At 40.8% G+C, this 18,814-nt stretch overlaps 1 protein-coding gene across 1 annotated transcript in view; it reads right to left on the reverse strand.

Moving 5' to 3' along the window:
- Nucleotides 1–7,094: 7,094 nt before the first annotated feature.
- Nucleotides 7,095–18,814, reverse strand: part of LOC133387760 (cytochrome P450 2J2-like) — a 31,892-nt gene continuing 20,172 nt past the window's right edge. Inside the window, exons 5-9 of the mRNA XM_061633218.1 lie at nucleotides 17,508–17,684; nucleotides 15,784–15,919; nucleotides 13,335–13,522; nucleotides 12,269–12,407; nucleotides 7,095–10,625 (exon numbers count right to left, since the gene is read on the reverse strand). Of these exons, the coding sequence (XP_061489202.1) occupies nucleotides 10,450–10,625; nucleotides 12,269–12,407; nucleotides 13,335–13,522; nucleotides 15,784–15,919; nucleotides 17,508–17,684 (816 nt within the window). The 3' untranslated portion in view covers nucleotides 7,095–10,449. The remainder of the gene's footprint in view (nucleotides 10,626–12,268; nucleotides 12,408–13,334; nucleotides 13,523–15,783; nucleotides 15,920–17,507; nucleotides 17,685–18,814) is intronic.

The raw sequence follows: 18,814 nt of genomic DNA on the forward strand, positions 1-18,814 counted from the left end.
GTATGTGTTGATAAGCACAACTCTAAAGGGTTTATATTTGTCTTCATAATTTATATAATGTACATATAAATACCAAAATTGGCATCATATTTAAAATTCTATTTAATGTTTTAGTCTGTTGGAATTGCGAATTGCCTGTTAAGGCTATGCGTGCGCCAGTGTGCCTCAGTATAAGTCCAGGACAGAATAGAATAGAATAGAGACAACACACTTGGAGTCTTGTAAGATGAATCCTTTACTGATTCAAGAGATCAAACAAACAGCTACACCAGTTCTCTACGCCTTCACTTTCAAAATGCACCCCCCACACTCAGAGAAGTTTCCCAAGAATCTTTATGGAGTTGGCAGCAGTCCTGCCAGCTGCAGCCTTGGTTTGTGGCCTTGGGCTCTAAAGTGTGCTTTTAACCCTGTCCATGTCTGTTTGGAACATTTTCACTTCACAGCACCTAACAATCCCCCACCTTCCAAATAGACATGACTACATCCATACATATGTTTTGTTTCACATTTACATTTCACATGTTACATCTTTTCATTTTACAGTTTACAGTTCATTTTTCTTCATTCTCATTTTATTGATACATTTACACAATTTTTATGAATTTGCCATACACATTTCGTTTATCAATCTGTTATGTTTGTCTTCATTCAATGGTTTTGTTAACACATCAGCTATCATTTCCTTTTTGGTTTGAAACATGTTAGATATAATGTTTCCCCATCTGTCCTGTTTTCTGGTATTTCTGTATACCCTGTATACCCTTGCATGTTTTGTGTTTTTAGGAAACTGACTTGAAACCGGTCTGGCGGTTTCCCCAGAGTAGATCTCTCAGACCTTCTTAAAACAACTTCTGGTTTGGGGCTGCTGTGTGTTTCTGGACTAACATGAGCATGTTCCTCTTCTTCTTGTTTAATAGTTTGCTCCTCTTGTTCAGTGTTATTATGTGTGTGTTCCAGCTCGACTGACACAGATTCATCCCAGTCCTGCTCTTGGGCTTTCACACTTCTGCTAAATATCACCCTTCTCTCTTGTGGAAGCCAGATGCGATAATAGGCGTTCTGGAATCCCATGATGATTCCCTTTTGTGCCCTGGGTGCTAACTTCCCCCTATGCTTTCCTTTAGGGACATGAACCCAGCATTTCGCACCAAACTTGAGAATGTGTTGGAGCTTAGGTTTCTTTCCATATAGTTTCTCATATGGCGTCATGTTAATAGCACTGTGTATCAATCTGTTTTGAATGTGTGTAGCATACAATATGCATTTCCTCCAAAAAGCATTTGTTAGATTAGCATCTTTTATCATGGCTGTTATGGCGTCTTGTAAAGACCTGTTTTTTCTCTCTGCCAGCCCATTTTGAAATGGGGACAATGGAGCAGTTAAAGCATGTTTAATTCCATTTCTTTCTAAATATTGTGCCAAGGACTTACTGGTAAACTCACCCCCTTGGTCTGATCTGATTTGTTGTATGCGCATACCATGTTGCACCTCCACTTTATTTATGAACTTTTTCAGCTTCCCTTCTGGTTGATTATTTATTTTATTTTATTTATGTGTGAAGCTCCTGAATCAATTATCCAAGTACTGTTGTGTGATTTTTCACAGTCTCTTTCTTTACTGTCGCCTCCGTCAGCATTCACCAGCTGCACTTGCAATGGTTTTCTCCTTTGCCTGTTCTGCCGCAACTCACAGTCTCTTTGAAGATGGGTTAATGACCCACATCGATAACATGCCTTTGTTCCAAACGACCTGACATTTAACTCAGTCCTGTCAGTTCTCCTTTCTGGCTTTTCCTTTTTCTCCTGTTCGATGGACTCCTGACGTCTCTCCCACTGCTGCATTAATTTTCCAGACACGTAAGGGAGTGATAGATCCGTATCAGGCAGTGCTTCCAGGAAGCTGATTAGATTGTCCCATGAAGAATTCAGAGTTGATAAGATTATATATATTTTCTGTATTTCCGTATATATCACATCTCTTTCCTGCAACTTAGCAAAAAGCCTTGAAATGCATAACAAATGTTCAGACATCGTGACATCATCTGTTAACCTGAGTTGGTATTCCTTGAAAAAGTGAAACTGCCATTTTTCACAGGTGCTGCTACACTGTGTCTCACCGAAAAACTCCTTCAGCTGTGCCGCAGCCGCTCGCTGTCACTCCGCACACCGGTCCACTTCCACTGGACGTCCTGTCACTGGATTTTACTGGTTGTAACTGGGCAATCTGGGCCCATAACCCTTTGTTGGAATTGCGAATTGCCTGTTAAGGCTATGCGTGCGCCAGTGTGCCTCAGTATAAGTCCAGGACAGAATAGAATAGAGACAACACACTTGGAGTCTTGTAAGATGAATCCTTTACTGATTCAAGAGATCAAACAAACAGCTACACAAGTTCTCTATGCCTTCACTTTCAAAATGCACCCCCCACACTCAGAGAAGTTTCCCAAGAATCTTTATAGAGTTGGCAGCAGTCCTGCCAGCTGCAGCCTTGGTTCGTGGCCTTGGGCTCTAAAGTGTGCTTTTAACCCTGTCCATGTCTGTTTGGAACATTTTCACTTCACAGCACCTAACATAGTCTAGCATGATTACTGATTTTAATGGGAGTAAATTGTTGTGAAAGTCTTCTCTATTAACAAAAGTAATTCCACCCCCCCCGGATACCTTCTGCTACTGTATGAAAACTAGAAAACCATAATTATTGCTCAGAGTTCATGGCATGAGGGATTTTTAACTGTAAGCAGATTTAACTAAAATGATTCACTGAACAAAACTTTCCACCTAAGGCTGCAGTCCCATTGAAGTCCAAGCTGTGTTGAGCTCCCATTCAGCAGGAAGAGTAGTCAATTCTGTAATAACTATTTGGCTGCAATGCAAACCCCCATTGAGCTGGGCTGGGGGGGATGTATTGAATGGAGGTATCCCTTGATTGAGTGTGGAATTCCCTATTCCACCGGCTGAACATGCAGGTGGACAGAAGTGTCATCAGTGGGATCCCTGGCACACAGAAGGCCCTGAAACAGGGAGTTGCAGGGAGGGGCTGAGCTGGCCCAGAATTAACTGGATCCCGAACTGGCCACATTGCCTTCATGTGGCAGCATTGGGCCTAATCTGGGCTCAGTCACTGCAGCAGCTCCAAGCCGACCCCCCTCCTTCTGTCCCGGCTGGCATGAGCAACAGTTCGGCAGACGTGGCAGCGGCCCTGATGTTCCCTGGCCAGGTTTTTGATTGCAGCCTTAATCACCATTTTATGTAAATGAAGAAGATTCAGCAAAGCCAAAATGTTTATGTATTTGCACTCAATTAGCTATGTCTTAATTAAAAAATCTTATGTAAAATCACAGCATTTTCAAAAGTTGCAATATTAATTTTAAGGCTCCTTATAGGTTTTGAGCCCAGGCTACTGGATTCCTGTCTGTGTGTGGGCAGTGTGTGTGTGTCTTTGTCATTCAGGGTTGCAGTGTGTTCAGCTGTGGTACAGTGAAGCCTCTGGACATATGCTCCTCCTGAGGACTGGATGCAAACGTCCCAGGCACTTGTGTATCTATCCCCAGGGATGTTATTGTGCTATGGCCAGGTACTTGGATGAGCTCCAGGGAAGTAACTTGAGGGCATGGAAATCTTTATATTAGGTAGTTACCGTTTTGTTTTTTGTATCTTGTTCAGATTAACATCTTCTTACAATAGAGTATCTGGAATAAGTAACCTAGTAAGAAGCCCCTAGGGTTGCTTTTAAAGCCTTCTAAAATGCTTCTTAATATAAAATATTATTAAGATTTTTCTATAATTATTATCATGTCAGAGAACAAAAGCAGTAGAAGAGATCCTCACAGTTGTTGGTGCATGCTATCTACTTTGTACACCCTGATGAAGTAGGCTGTTGCACAGACAAACTTGTGCTGCAATAAACCATTCTGTTTCTGTGATTCCACTGCACTTTTTAAAATCAAGGCACAACGTTATTCAGGTTGATTACACCAATTTCAGACACAAAAAGCATGTGTGAGTGCATGGTTACAGGCTGGAATGCATGTTAATTTTTCAAGGTGGACTTTTTGTTTAAAAAGAGAGTTACACATCCAAACTAAACTAAATAGAATGGGCCAGGTTTATGTTAAATGAAATGTAAAGCAGCCTTGAACAATATTATGAATAAAATGAGGTCTGTAATCTGAGCTATAGTTGTTGTTTTTTTGGGGGGGTGATAATAGAACCCTAACACAATCTGGAACGACAATGTAGACTTTACTAATTTTTGCACTGTATTAATCCTGGCCTAAAATATATGATGATGGTATTTCAGTATTACATGCTTTTGTGTAGATATTAATACTACAAGTGTGTCTAGCTATTACTTTGATGATGATGATTTTAAATCTAATGATGTGTTTTACTTCATGCCAGCAGTAAAGTTGTAGTGTACTACTGTCTAAGCCTTCACAGTCTTTCAAGCTCTGATTTTCAAGATTTCGTGTGAGTTGACTACCTCTTGGGTTTTAAGTTCTTACTGTTCTGCTCAACTTGCTATCTTGTGTTTTTAGTAGTTTTTTCCCTGGTTTGAATTTGTGGGGAGAAATGGCTAATACAATGTCTGTAGCATGATGCTTAATGTTTTCATACTTTAGTATATTATTATAATCAAATATGGCTGCAGTTGCAATGAGTAGTCTCCACAAATAAAAGATTCACAAGCACAGTAGGCTATTTCAGTAGCCTTAATTTATAATACATTCTGTATAACATCTCCTACTAGTATGGGAAAGTCAATATCAAGACCCCAATCTAGCTCAATTTACCTGCAATCCTATTCCCACTTACCTGGGAGTAAGCCCCATTCTGAGTAGACATAGCTAGGATTGTGCTTTAAGTCCTATTGTAAACAATGGAATTTTAAAAATAGTCTTGATTGACTAGTTTCATCAGGACTTGATCTCAATTAACTTGAGCTGGCCGTTTTGGATGGTGGCTGATGCAACTCTGCTGCATAAATATCTCAGTATTGTCTACCTCCATAGCAAAGGGCCAGAAAAATATGGACTTGCTTTATCTATCTTAAATTACTCTTCCATGGAAGTTTGGCATTGCTCTATTTGATCCAAGAGAATGATGGACATAAAATTATTTTTAATTAAAAATTCCGTGGGTTGTATCAAGTCATGTCTCTCCACTGATGAAAAGGTATTTGATCCTGCAAAAGCTTCTGTGAGTAGAAGGGGGTGGGAGGTTATTTTCACTGATTGTCCTTTCTCTCTACAGCACCCCATGCTGCCTTCAAGTGCTGGTTCAAGGATCTCCCAACCCTGTGGAGGGGTGGAGGAGGCTGCAGAGTGAAGGGGGGATCTGTGGGAATCACTTTTCCCCACTTTCAGCTCACAAAAGGCTCCTCTGGATCAAAGAGCCATCAGCAGAGGGGCACATCCTTTGCAATTTTAGGGAAAGTTTGAGGTCTTTAACAAAAGTAAGGGAAAAACCAGATGTGTCAGTAAACACACTATCACTGAACATAATTTAGTGCCTTCTCTTTTCCTGTAATACATTGTAGGACTTTACTTATCCTACTCAACTGAGAAAACTCAGAATGCAATAATAGAAGATCAATTCAATTCGACGTCTATAGAAGGGGAACAGATTAGATGCTTTTTCTTTTCTTTTTTGGAATTGCAGCATATTTATTGACGTGTTCTTTTTAGTCCCAGCTTGGTTTAATAAAAAAATACCATTTCATAGAATCATAGAATAGTAGAGTTGGAAGGCCATCGAGTCCAACCCCCTGCTCAGTGCAGGAATCCAAATCAAAGCATTCCCGACCGATGGCTGTCCAGCTCTGTCTTTAGAATACTGAGCTTCACAAGGATTAATCTAAAAGCAGAGAGTGAGGTTTTCAGCTATAATAGTAGAATACTTGCTAGGCTGTATCTATTACCACATGTGCAACCATACTATGCACAGGCTATACATAGCCCCAGATCATAGACTTGGCTGTTTGGCCTGGAAAAATGTGTGTGCATATTCTCCTGCTCCTGGATTGCAAAGTGTCGCTAGAGGCATAGCATCTCGTTCAGTGCACATGTAAAATTGTAAGCTGTAGCGATTTTATGTCGTAGTTGTTTGCAGCTGAATTTGTGGTGGACTACTTTGTGTTTAGCATTAGTTTCTAAACTTAAACTACCTCCTTTGAGTAACAGAATTCAAATATTTGCTCACCAGCAGTTGAATTCAGAATTTTGCCCCTCTTGATTTTAATTATGAACAGAGTGTGTCTCTCTTGCATTTCACTTACAATGCAATCCTATACATGTCTACTCAAAAGTAAGTTGAATTGAGTTCAGTTGTACTTACTCTCGTGTAAGTGTGTATAGGATTGTAGCCTTGGTATGGAATATTTAATTGATTTGAATATAATGCAGAGGAATTAATTATCTCTGCAAAGTCTATAAAATTGTATTTAGATGGGATGAACATTATTGGAAAGTTCTTTTTTCTCAAACTGATGCTTATTGATTCATTGTCAGAAACCGACTTATGTTAAATATGTCCTTCCAATTAAAGGTTAAAGAGATGAAAAATGCAATTGTCCTTCATCTGTGAGTTTAAAGAACTGTTTCATTAATGAAAAATGTAACACAGAAATAGTACCTGGTTCACCAAGTGTTGCTCCTGCAAAACCTTATATTCATAGTTTAATTAGATTTTGACTGGAATATCACTTGGTAAGTTGTACAGTGTTTGGTAATCATTGGCAAAATCTACCCCTCCTTCTACACAACTTCCATTCATTTCAGTGGAGATTGTGTAAAATCGCAAGTGGTTCTTAAACAGCTTGTGCTCTGTATCGATTGCATGGCTATTTTCATTAGATTCAAAAGCACTTAAGCTTGTATAACAACTTATGAATTGGCACCATGATTTATTGTGGAATATGAATATGAATCATTTTATTACTGTCACAGACCACATATGAAAAAAACATACAGTATAAAAGATTAAATACTTAAGAGACAATATCACCAGAATTGTGGAATATGTGATTTCACTTATTTAAAAAAATCATGAATATATTTATAAATGTTTTAATATTTCTCAGTGATCAGACTAAAACATTTTGTAGAATTAATGAAATGTTTCATTTTAACACTAATATAAAGTAAAAGTATTCTGTTTTCTTCAGTAACCATTTGCTTGGAATCACATACTTGTAAGCAATAGTAATGTTTTGCTTTACTGAGGATACGTAGGTCTGACTTTGGTTTTTCAGTTAGACTTGTCAGGGTCTAATCTATTTAATGTGTAAATGTACCTGTGCAAAGCAAATGCTGTCTAGAAAGAGAGGGGAAATTGCACTAATTTGTAAAAATGGTTTTACTCTTTCTTCAAGAAATATTCTTTTATATTCACATAAAAAACTTTTGACATCAATTTTGTGGGGTCTCATTATTTTATATATTGAACTAGTGGTTTGAGCTGTAGCCTTGTCAAACCCAGTGTGTACACCTAAGAGTTACAGCCTCATGTTTACCACACCCCCAAAAGTACACAACAGACTAATTAGTGAGAACTAAGGAAAATAAATACTAGTTAGAGCCTCATAGACCAGCAATGTATCATTAACTGTAAAACCTGCTTCCTTTGTGTTTGATTCATGGATTCAGTTTCTTCAGAAGCTTTTACAGATTAACTAAGCAGATAATAAAGAAGGGATGTTTTCTTGTTCCTGAATCAAACAAGATGGATTTATGGGAACTCTGCCACTGGATGATGCATGCATGAGGTTATTGGACCTATGGCTTGAGTGTGTACATGCACCTTCATCAATGCTATGTGACCTAGGCCTCTACAAGTTTGACGTAGCCAATGAACCCTTCCTCCCCAATCTGAAATGTGGATGGCTGGTTAAACAACAATCTAAAAAGGTTAAATATAGTTCAACTGGTGAAAGGGAAGCTTGTAAATAGCCAGCAACTTGTAGCTACTGATCCTCTTCATTAAGTCACCATGACTCAGAATCTGATTGCAGTAAAACTTTTGCTCTTGAACCTGACTAGCTTGGCACTGCCTTGAATACGTTGCACTAAAACCATTGGGGAGCAACTCACTGCAATGAGAAAGCTACTGTTACTAAAGATGCAGTTCTGTTGGGCAGGGCAGAACTTGCCACTTCCCAGTCAGTGCTATAGGAGGCATGTGGAAGCTTGCAAATGAATGGAGGAATAGGTGTAACTGCCACTGTTACCTTTGCACTGTAGACTGCATTCCAGCTATGCCAAATTGTCGGGTTTCTGCACACAAACATTTCCTTCATTCTTCAGGCAAGAAAGAGGAATTATCATAGTCGAAAGACACATTACAGTTAGGGAAAAGCACTTCAAGTCTAGAGAGCAGGGCCAGTGAGCAGTGTAGGCAAAAACCAAGGACTGCATAGAGATACCTGGAGAGCCGTATCCAGCCACATGGTGCAGGTCTTCCCTAGAGTCTGTAACCACATCTTTGAAACTTAGCCTTATTCAGGCATGCATTTTACGGATCTACAAGCAAACACACAAGGGAGAGAGGCATAAATTGCCAAGCTCCACCCCTCAGCCACATTACTTTCACCCAGTTTACAGCCTTCCCCCAGTTTGGAGACAAAGGTATGAAGCATGGGCCCTCCTCTGCTTGTGTACTCCCCATGCAATTTAGAATCCTGCATGTCAAGTCAATCTTTATTTTCAGTCAACCAACCACAGTATTAAAAATAAGACTACTTGGTATCAGAAGCTATGGCAGACAGCAAAGCAGTTCAGTGGAATTAATTGCCATTCACAATCTTACAGGGTCTGGTCAAAATGGCCAAGTTCAAAACTTTGGCCACTTGCACAGTGGTTGCCTTATCAGAACCCTCACGTAAAACAGTCAGAAGAAACTCAGAAGGGCAGCCTGGGAAAGACTGCACAATAGGATATATTAGATCTTTTCTACAATCCTGCACAATCTGAATTCTAAACCATGTAGGGAGCATCCACAAGTAGTAAAAAAATCTCCCTTCAACCCTCAAATGTGTGGAGGGCTGTAAGCTAGCTGAAAGTGATGCACCTGTGGAGGCAGTGTTTGGTAACCATCCAGAACCCGGGGATCTGACTCCCCTGCCTTTCTTTCACTATCTGTGGACATCCACCTGCTGAAACAGAAGTCCCTGCTTGCCAAAACTGCTTCAAAAGCCCTTTTCAGGGCTCCACTACTTTTCCTGCTTTCCTCTGACCTTCGCTAGCCAAAGCAGAGATCCAAGAAGCCATTTCAGAGCCTGCCTGCTGCATTTGCTGTTTTGCTGCCTGACCCAGGAGGTTCATTGTGCTCCAGTTCTACTTCCAGATTGCCCAGCAGGGTTGGGAAAGGTATGTCGCCTTCTAGCCTGTCTTCTGGAGGTCCGTTCCCTACAAATTGTAGCCTCCGCATGTGCTCCCTTTGCCTATCTTTGCTTGTGGGTATGACTGTGTTTCAGAAGCCATATTCTGGTCCTCTCTGCCCAGCTGTGATTGACTGACGCCCGGTCTGCAAAGTCAGCCTAGAGAGAGGGAGAGAAAAGGGCAAGCTAGTGTGCCTTCCTCAGCTGTGCTGAACCCTTCCCATCTCCTCTTATGCCTTTTGTGCTTGCTCCTTCATATGTGTGTGTGTGAGAGAGAGTTTAGTTATAATTAGATTTATTCAGCTTATTCCCTCACACATGTTTTTACTGAGCTATCCCCAGTGATGTCAGTAGATCTACACTGTTACTGAGCTATTCCCCATTGGAGTGTTAAATGTGTATATTGATTCTGTGTGTGTATGCTCAAAAAATATCCCCATGTTTAAGATCTGTATGAGTGTAAGTTACTGGGTAAATCTGCCAAGACGCACTATTGCCAATGTCTAAAGATCCTAATTGACAAGATGTCTAAGATCCTAATTCACAAGACGTGAATGTGAAACACACGTCTACAGAGGAGTCTTGCTAACAATTTGACCGTCTGTAGAACTGTCCTATAACTATCCTCTCAGTAAAATAGGGGACATTATTTCTGCTTTGTACTTTAAATACATTACAAGTCATTAATATATGTCTTAGACAGGCTAGACGTGACCTTTTCAAGCCTGTATGGGTAAGGAAAGAGAGGGGGGTGAAAGTAAAAGACTGGGAACAAGAGGTATAAAAGTCTTACTGAACTAAGGCTGCAATCCTAACTCTAGTTACCTGAGACAAGTCCTATTGAATTCATTAGGACTTACTTCTGGGTAAACCTGGTTGGGATTACACTGTAGGTCCGTTTCCATCCCATGTACTAACCAAGGTCACTTTGAACAACTACTGGCATTAAGGGGGCAAGACATAACAACAGGACATTGTTAACTGTGGAACCAAGCAACAAGAAGAACAGAAACTGAGAGGCGATGCTAGCTGCTTATCTTTTTTTTTAATAGCAATGCCATAAAATGGGTTCCCTTAGCGACAGAATGCACATATTCGGTATGGCTGGGGGCTCACTGTAAGACCCATCCTAAAGTCAAGGTTTAACGTCACATCCTTTGGAGCCTGGAAAGTGAACTTCTGAAGTAGGGCAGTGAAGAAAAGAAAAAGCTCCACCCTAGCCAACTGCTCTCCAAGACAAACTCGTTTTCCTAGAAGAGAAGGAGAACAAGACCCATCTTAGTGGAGACCGTCTATGAAAGTGAACTGTGATTTTGTAACAAGTCATTGCTACAACAACAGAAGCAGGAATGTAGCTCAACAGAACACTGACTGACCAGGAAACCAAATGCCTTTAAAAGTCACAGTCATTACACAATAAATTTGCAGGTCTGCCTGATCCATTTCATATTCAGGCAAATGGAAGCAGTGCACTGAACTGCTTTGATCAGGGTTTCTAGAACTTTGGAACATATGGGTTGCACTCAGTTAAGTCCTATTCGAAGCACTGGCAGCTGGTAGTTCCATGTCAGTGGGACAGTGGAATCCACTCTTGGTTTCAGTCCAAACTTTCAAGGAGCTCAGCGTCTTGGACACTTCCTTGAAAGTTTGGACTAAAATCCAGAATGGATTCCACTGCCCCACTGACATGGAGCCATTGGCCGCCAGAGTAGACCCTTTGAAATTAGTTAGTTAGTCATATCTGTTAACTACAGTGGGTCTACCTCGAGTAGCACTAGCATTGAATACTACCCCAAATGTTTCCATTACATGAAGTTCTATCTTCTAGATTCCCACTCCCATCTGAAAGACTTGGAGAGGTTAACAACAGATTTCACAAACACAAAAAAGATCCAGCCAACCCCCACCCCGGGCAATAGGGGAAAAAAGCTTTAGGAAAATATAGATGTTTCTAGGGAGAGGAAATCCCATGATGATGTGTGGCAGTGGTGGGGGATTTCTTTTCAGGCCAAGGGCCACATTAATCCAGTGGAAAGCTGTTGGGGGCCACTTTCCAGCAGTGGGTAGACATAATCTCATACACAAACATACAGAGAGAGCATGACTCTTAAGTTGCTTTGAAACAGAAAAATTATAGTAAACAATAATAACAATAACAACAATAATAGCAGCTGGGAGGGGAGATGGAGAGCAAGGTTAAGAGGTGTGGGAGGCACCCAAAGGTAGCTGGAAGGAGGAAGAAATCACAAGGTGAAAGGGTGGGAGAGGGAAGGCAAATGCTGACTTTCTGAGCTGTGTGTTGAAGAGGGGGCTCCCTTTCCCACTGTGCAGCACAGAAAACGACTATGTGGCCATGGAGAGGGCAGACTGCGAATGTTGCCATCTGGCCATGTAGAAAGGGAATCATTTCTGTCTCCGTTGTGAAATCCCTTAGAACACCTTTCTTTGTGCTTAGCTCTTCTGATTTGGAACACAGAGGATAACCTCAAGAGGAAACTTGCAGCCAAATTTAGAGCTTGTATTTTTACCCTCTCTTCCTGTGCATTTACAAATAGCTTGGCTCAGAGCATGGCAAGGAGATGTTCCAGGTGGAACCAGGTTTGTAACAATACACCAGAGATTGCCAACCCAGCACCTGTGGGCCACCACTGCCACCTCCGGCACCTGTGAAAGGTCTCAGCAGACATCCCCTCAAAAATCCATGCTACGTGAGAGGGGGGAGAGTATGGACACACACCCTATGGCAGCCATTTTGTGGCTGGCACCATAGCGCTTTCTCAAAATCCCCTGCAATACACAAAACTGTTAATAATACACCAGGCTTCCAGCATCCAAACCTCCACCAAATAGACACCGTTGCAACACTTATGAGAAGTCCATCCACTTTTGTTACCTGCAGAGAATGGCAGGAATGCTTCCCTTTTCCTGAACTGACCATTCTCCAGGAAATGGCCAGGATTAAACACATCGGGTGTTTCCCACTCATCCTTGTCAAACAGCACTGATGTCAAGTTGAAGACCAAAACGGTTCCCTGACAAAGAAAAAGCAGATGAAAATGACAGAGAGCTCTTAGAGTATATTAAGCGATGCACCTACAACAGTACTTAGCCTCTTAGATCCAAGAGCAACTCTTATCTGCCAACATATAGAGAAAGGATATGTTCTGACCAAGAAATTCGTTATTCATTATTAAGAAATTCATTAAACCACATTCCACAAAAGCACAGGTTTCTGCATGGCTTTTAAAATACATACTTGGCATGCCAGACTCTTTAGAAGTAGGTTTAGAAACACCAGGTACTGGCAGATTTCCAACCCACTTATTATCTGTTCAAACTGAGACAGTGGTTGGAGTCCAGTTTTGCAGAGGAGTTGGAAACCTAATCACTCCATCCTCTCCAGATTATGGTGTGCCCCCCCACCCCAGAATACCCCCAAAGCTGCTTACAAAGCAGTAAGTCCTGATAACTCATGCAAGGAAGTTTGGCAAAAAATTCTCCCAGGAGTACTAGCCAAAGGAACTTAGATTTTTTTCATAATTCTCAGAACGTGTTTGCATATGGTTGGCATATGCTAGCCTTCTTGGTCTCTGATGTCCTTGTGTAGGCACCTATAACCATCACGTCTAGAATTCCATAGAAGCAGAAGAGGAAAATAATGGGCATATCAAAACACCATGGCAGGAGGGGCCAGACCAACTGATGACAACTTAATGGTATGGTGCAGCTCAGTGTTTAGACCACAGATAGCCAACAAGGTGCCCTCCAGATGTTTTGGGCTACAACTCCCATCATCCTTGACTGTTGGCCCTGCTGGCTGGTGCTGATGGGAGTTGAGTCCAACAACACCTGGAGGACACCATATTGGATATCCCCAATTTAGAATCTTGACTTTAAGATGCCAAAACTTTAAGGAAGAATAAAGAAATACAAGAAAGGTATATTTTCTTAACATTTACTTTGGGCAAATGAAACCCAGCCAGTGTTGTACCAGTAGTTGCCATCCGGGGAGCATTCACAGGGAAAATGTTGCTTATTCTTTGAATTTCATGAACAACTGCATTGGTATAGGGCATTCTGTCCCTGTCTTCCATCGCTGGCAGACGAGACTGACCAATCACAGAGTCTATTTCAGCTTGGACTCTCGCTACAAAAAAAAGAAAAAAGAATTTTTGCTATCAATCTAAGAAAAAACCTGACAGGCAGGGTTTCTGTGAGAAATATGGGGCAATGTCAAGAATGATGAATGTGCAGTTGGCAACACACACTATTTTCATTGCTTGAGAAGAACGTGCTGCCAGGATAAGTGTTAACAACTTTGTGAAAGATCAGTTCAAAGAAGGGGGGACAGTGACCATGCCCAAAGTTCTTAACAGCTGCTGGCATCTACCCTTTCTCAGGCAGTTAGAATGCCTTTAGAATCCCCATATTGAAGGATGATTCAGACCTCATTAAAACCCTCGTTTAGAATAACCCCTCCCCCCAATCATGGAGAGTAAAGAACTCGGTGGCTATTCAGACACGCAGATGGATGGCCCAATCAAAGAAAACAGCATCAACAGTCCTTAGGGCTACTCCTTAAATCTGACACTGAAGGCAGCAACAGAACCACCATACTACTATGAACCTCTCCCCCTGCCCATATATCTTGTCCAGTAGGATCCCATGGTCAATGCTATCAAAAACTACTGAGGGATCAAGCAGAATCAAAAGAGTCACACTCTCCTTGTTTCTATTGTGATAGAGACCATCCATCAGGGTGACCGAGGCTGTTGCAGTACCAAACCCTCAAACATTGAAATGGGTCTAGATAACCTTCTTGAACCACCAACTTCTTGAGCACCTTGCCCAAGAAGGCAATTTGTTACAATTATTGCCCAGCTACCATCTTCTAGACTGAGAGGGTTTCTTCAGGAATGGATGTACAATCATATCTTACAAGGCAGCCAGTACCACTCCCTCTTATCCACCCCACCAACCCACTCTGGCTACATGTAGTTAGCCAAAATGTGCAAGGGCAAAGAATTCAGGTGGCTGGCCAAACCTCTCCAAGCACCTTGTTCACCTCCTCAGGCCATACCAACTGAAACTGATCCCACAAACTCAGACTACAGGTTGTACTTGCTACCTCCACCAGAACTTTACTAATACTGGCATCAGGGTCAGAGCAGATATAAGCAACCTTATGCTCAAAATGTCAGGCAAATGTATCACAGCATACATCTTAGGAGTTCCACTACCACTCCAAGGTCTTGATGTAATAGCCTCTTCACCACCTAGAAAAGCTCTGCCAGACTGCTATTCAAGGCTACAATAGAACTGAATGGAAACTAAGCTGCCCTCAACATGGTTAGGACAAGTAGCGATAATCAAAATGATGATCTGGCTGAAATTTCTTGTATTTTTCAGAACTATACCAACTGTTATTTCACCAGAGAAATTAAGAAGATGGCAAACTTTACTGCTTAAATTTATCCACCAGAGTAAAAGACGTAGACCAAAATGCAGAGGCAGTGAATAATTTAAATATGTATCTATATTTAAACCGATTTGTGAAGTTCCTCAACATTTTAGTTTCTGTCTATTTTTTTTAATGTATGTAATTGTTTTGCCGGTATCCATCTGAAGAAGCTGAGCTGGAAGAGAGGAAGTAATTCTCCCTTGTGGCTGTCAGTTAGATCAGCAAGTCCCAGCTTGAGAGTGAAAGAATGTGCAGCGGAACAAGCTAAGAACTTTGGGGAAAAGTATAATTTTGTATTTACTGTTTTATTTCTATTTTTTGTGTTACTAAAAAATAAATTTATAGATATGTATGAGAAATCCTTGTATAGGTGATTTAGAAAAAACATTGTTAATGTTTTATGGTCAAGAAATTATATTTTATTTGTCTCTGTCACTGCCTTTGTTGTGAGTCCCTTCAGAGACCCTGAATAAAGATTATATGGAAGAACATTAAGAACCTTCCTAAAATACTTACATGTGCAGCCATATTCAATGCAAGACTTGTGCCATCTGCATTTTAGTTGTCTCCCTGCCTGTTCCACTACCACCATGTATACCAGGGAGCTACCTGAGCTCTACAGTGAGGGAGAAGATCCAATTTATTACTGTCATCTGCATATGTGACCTGATAATCCACACTTGACCCCAAGGCCAGATTCCTCTACAGGAAACTAAGTGCACTTCCACTCAACACACACACACACAATATGAAAATATCTTGAGCTCCCAGTTCTACTCTTGCGTCCCTAGAACACATTTCTATACTCTACTGTGGAATTACCTTCTCGCCGATATTATTGGACCTAAAGTTAGAGGCAAAGAGTTACGTTAACAAAGCAACATAGCAGTATGGCTTTGGGAACTCATCAAAAAATTAAGTAATTAAAGAACAAATTACAGTTCCACCTTGAACTTCTGGATAAATGGCCATGTACAGCAAAGCCCAGCGCAGGGTTGTAGAAGTGGTTTCTGTTCCAGCAAAAAACAGATCCAGTGTTGAATACAGGAGGTTTTCTTCATGGAAACTGGAAGCCACAGACTCCTTAAAAACAAAGGAAATGCCCCGGTGTATTAACTCGTCATTAAAAACATTGTCCCTGTATTAGTCCTACTTGTCGAGTGATCACAATAGAATTAAAGATCTCTATTCCTGAAGAATGTCGAGGACCTAGCAGGATCAAAACAACAGCCTTGTGATTCACTGAAGCTAGGATAAAGTATGGGCTTGGGCTTGTCAAGGAAAGACTTCCAATCATTCCTGGTTTGGACTCCACAGCCCTGGCGAAGCTATATTCAGACAGACAGCTGAGATAATGGCAGATCATGTGATGCTTCTCCAGTGATGTTTTTTATTACATCAGATGTTTGCTCTGACACATCACAGAGAAGCAGTAAAATGTAGATAGTGGACAAGTGGTGAAGTGGTGAAGTGCCACCACCTGAAATACATGATTTCATATTCATATATATGTACTTGTGTGCACTGCTCACACATACCTCATCTGTTTGTCTGAATTCATACAGAGTCAATGGAAAGAATGTGGTACGTTGCTAAAAGTCATTTCGACAAATCAGTTGGCTACTTCTGGTCTTTTTTATTACTTTAATTTTATTTAAGCAGACATCTACAATAAAAGGACACTTACAACAATATATCTGCCCAATAAACAGAATTAGAAACTCAATGAAGCAAAAATATACATATGTAATCTAGATCACAAAACATCATCCAGAGAAAAGAGTACAATCAGCATGAGATGACAAGGGGGAATAAAAGAACCCAATATATCAAAAAAGGCTGATGTAATCAAAGTCCTAAAAGCACACCTCTCCAAAATGACCTATGGGGGGAGGGAGGTCTGGGATCACTGGATCTGGAGTAAATATATGAAAGATATAGAGATTGTTTAAATATTGTCTTTTTTACTTTCCCTTCTAGCCACTTTACATTGCTGGGTGAGTTTTTCTGCAAGAGCCACATTCCATATTCTGTCAAATCACCTTGAAATGGTGGGTAAACGATCGCTCTTCCTTAAAAATGCTAACTCCATTTGGCTGCAGTAAGAAAATGTGCTCTTAGCGGTTTGTACAAAATTCTCTTGTTTGTTCCCCAAAACAAAAGATATCAAGGCTAAACCCGGGTCCATCACAACATCAGATTGCAATATAGCTGAAATAACCCTAAAGACATCATTCCAAAAATTATATACATACTGATCCATCCAGAGATGTAGGTAAGTGCCACGTTGGGAGCAGTCTCTCCAAAAGAGAAGCAATACGGTGTTACAAATGTGATGTAACCTGATAGGTGTTAGATACCACTGATGGATAACCTTAAGGCCTTGCTCTCACATTCTTGCGGAGACTGACTTAAAGGAAGGAGTTTCTCCAATCCACCTCTGATATCTCACCTTTTATATCCAGTTCCCAGATATGTTTCAGATCACCTTTATCCTGATAATGGTGGTCAATGAGCATTTCATAAATAGCCGATGCTCTCTCCTTATCGCGATAGACACAGCTTCTCCAATGGGATAACTGAACAAGGAATTCCCCATTTCCTTTCATAAGTTCTGGTCTTTTAAAGTGTGCGTCTGTCTTTTTCTAGTCATTTTTATTTTGTCTCTTACCTTGGCCATTTCATTTAGGTAAGCATCAATGAAGTCTTTTGGTTCAGATGGGTTCCAGTCTTTTTTGTGTTTTCCAATGATTTCTCTCACAAAGGATTGCAACTGTCTCCAGTTTTTCAAAAGAGTTTGATGAGGCCCTGGCAAGTGCTTCATGAGAGTTGGAAAGGAATTGTACACCTGAGGAAACAAATGCTAACATTACATATGTGCAGAAAAGGCAGTTCAGCGGGTTTACAGAAAAAAGTAGTGAAGGCTTGTGCGCACTGGCTCTAACAGTGCATATCCTCTTAGAACCAGAGCACATATTGCACTCATCACTGGGATGCTGTATATGATGGTATCCCCATGGGAAACTCTCCTTGGTCTTAATGTACGAACTGCAAATCAAATAGCATCTCTGTGGGGAGTTCTGCATACAACTTGTAATGCTCAGAATGACTTTCCATGAAGATGGCTACCATTGTTTCAAAAATTCATGCACCTTGTGTAAAGGTCTGCAGGGGCTCACCAGCATGACCCCTTTAAGAAGGGCCACACATCTTGCCTGCTGATGTCAGGAATATGGTGGTCATGTAGTTTTTCTGTTTGATGATGCCCATCTGTATGGGGTATCATTTCTCAGGTATGTGTGTGTAGAATTAACCTGTGTGTGTCATTTGTGATCACTTCATTGTCTTCAATGCAACATATCCTCTGGCTGTTGAGTCCTGCTAACAAACATGGTCAAATATCCAATATTTAGTTATGGTTCTAATATAATGTTTGAATGTTCCCTGTATCGGAAATAAAACTAACTGCCTTCCTGCGAAAAGCTAGCAGAAAGCTAGAGTAGGGTTCTAGCTTAGCCTTCTCTTGTACTTCCTCTCTTTCCCTCCTTCCACTCCTCCTTTAGAGAGGAGACAGTTTGGATCTACCTTCTCTTGAGATGCAGGAACAAACATGTCTTGTTGCATCACCAGCTTAGTTAGCTGGAACTGGAGATCTTTCCTATCGAACATGTAATTCATTTAATAAATGCCAGTTTATTGTTTTCTTCAAGCCAATGTGATTGTATCCAGGGGAAAGTGTGCTCCTTCAACAGGGATTTTGTTACAGTTCAGCTTCTGTGAGCACTCAACTCTAATACTAATATACAATACCGAAGACACCCTCCCGAACCTATAGTCTTCAGTATTATAATAAAAATGCTAAATCAAGAGAAGACGGTAAAAAAATACGGATGGCATGTGGTGCTTGAATGACAACTCATGGAAAAGGAAAGGGAAACAGAACTGGAACAAATAAGAGGACTCAAAGCAAATGAATGG

The sequence above is a fragment of the Rhineura floridana genome, chromosome 6 (genome assembly GCF_030035675.1).
Source record: "Rhineura floridana isolate rRhiFlo1 chromosome 6, rRhiFlo1.hap2, whole genome shotgun sequence".
NCBI lineage: Eukaryota > Metazoa > Chordata > Lepidosauria > Squamata > Rhineuridae > Rhineura > Rhineura floridana.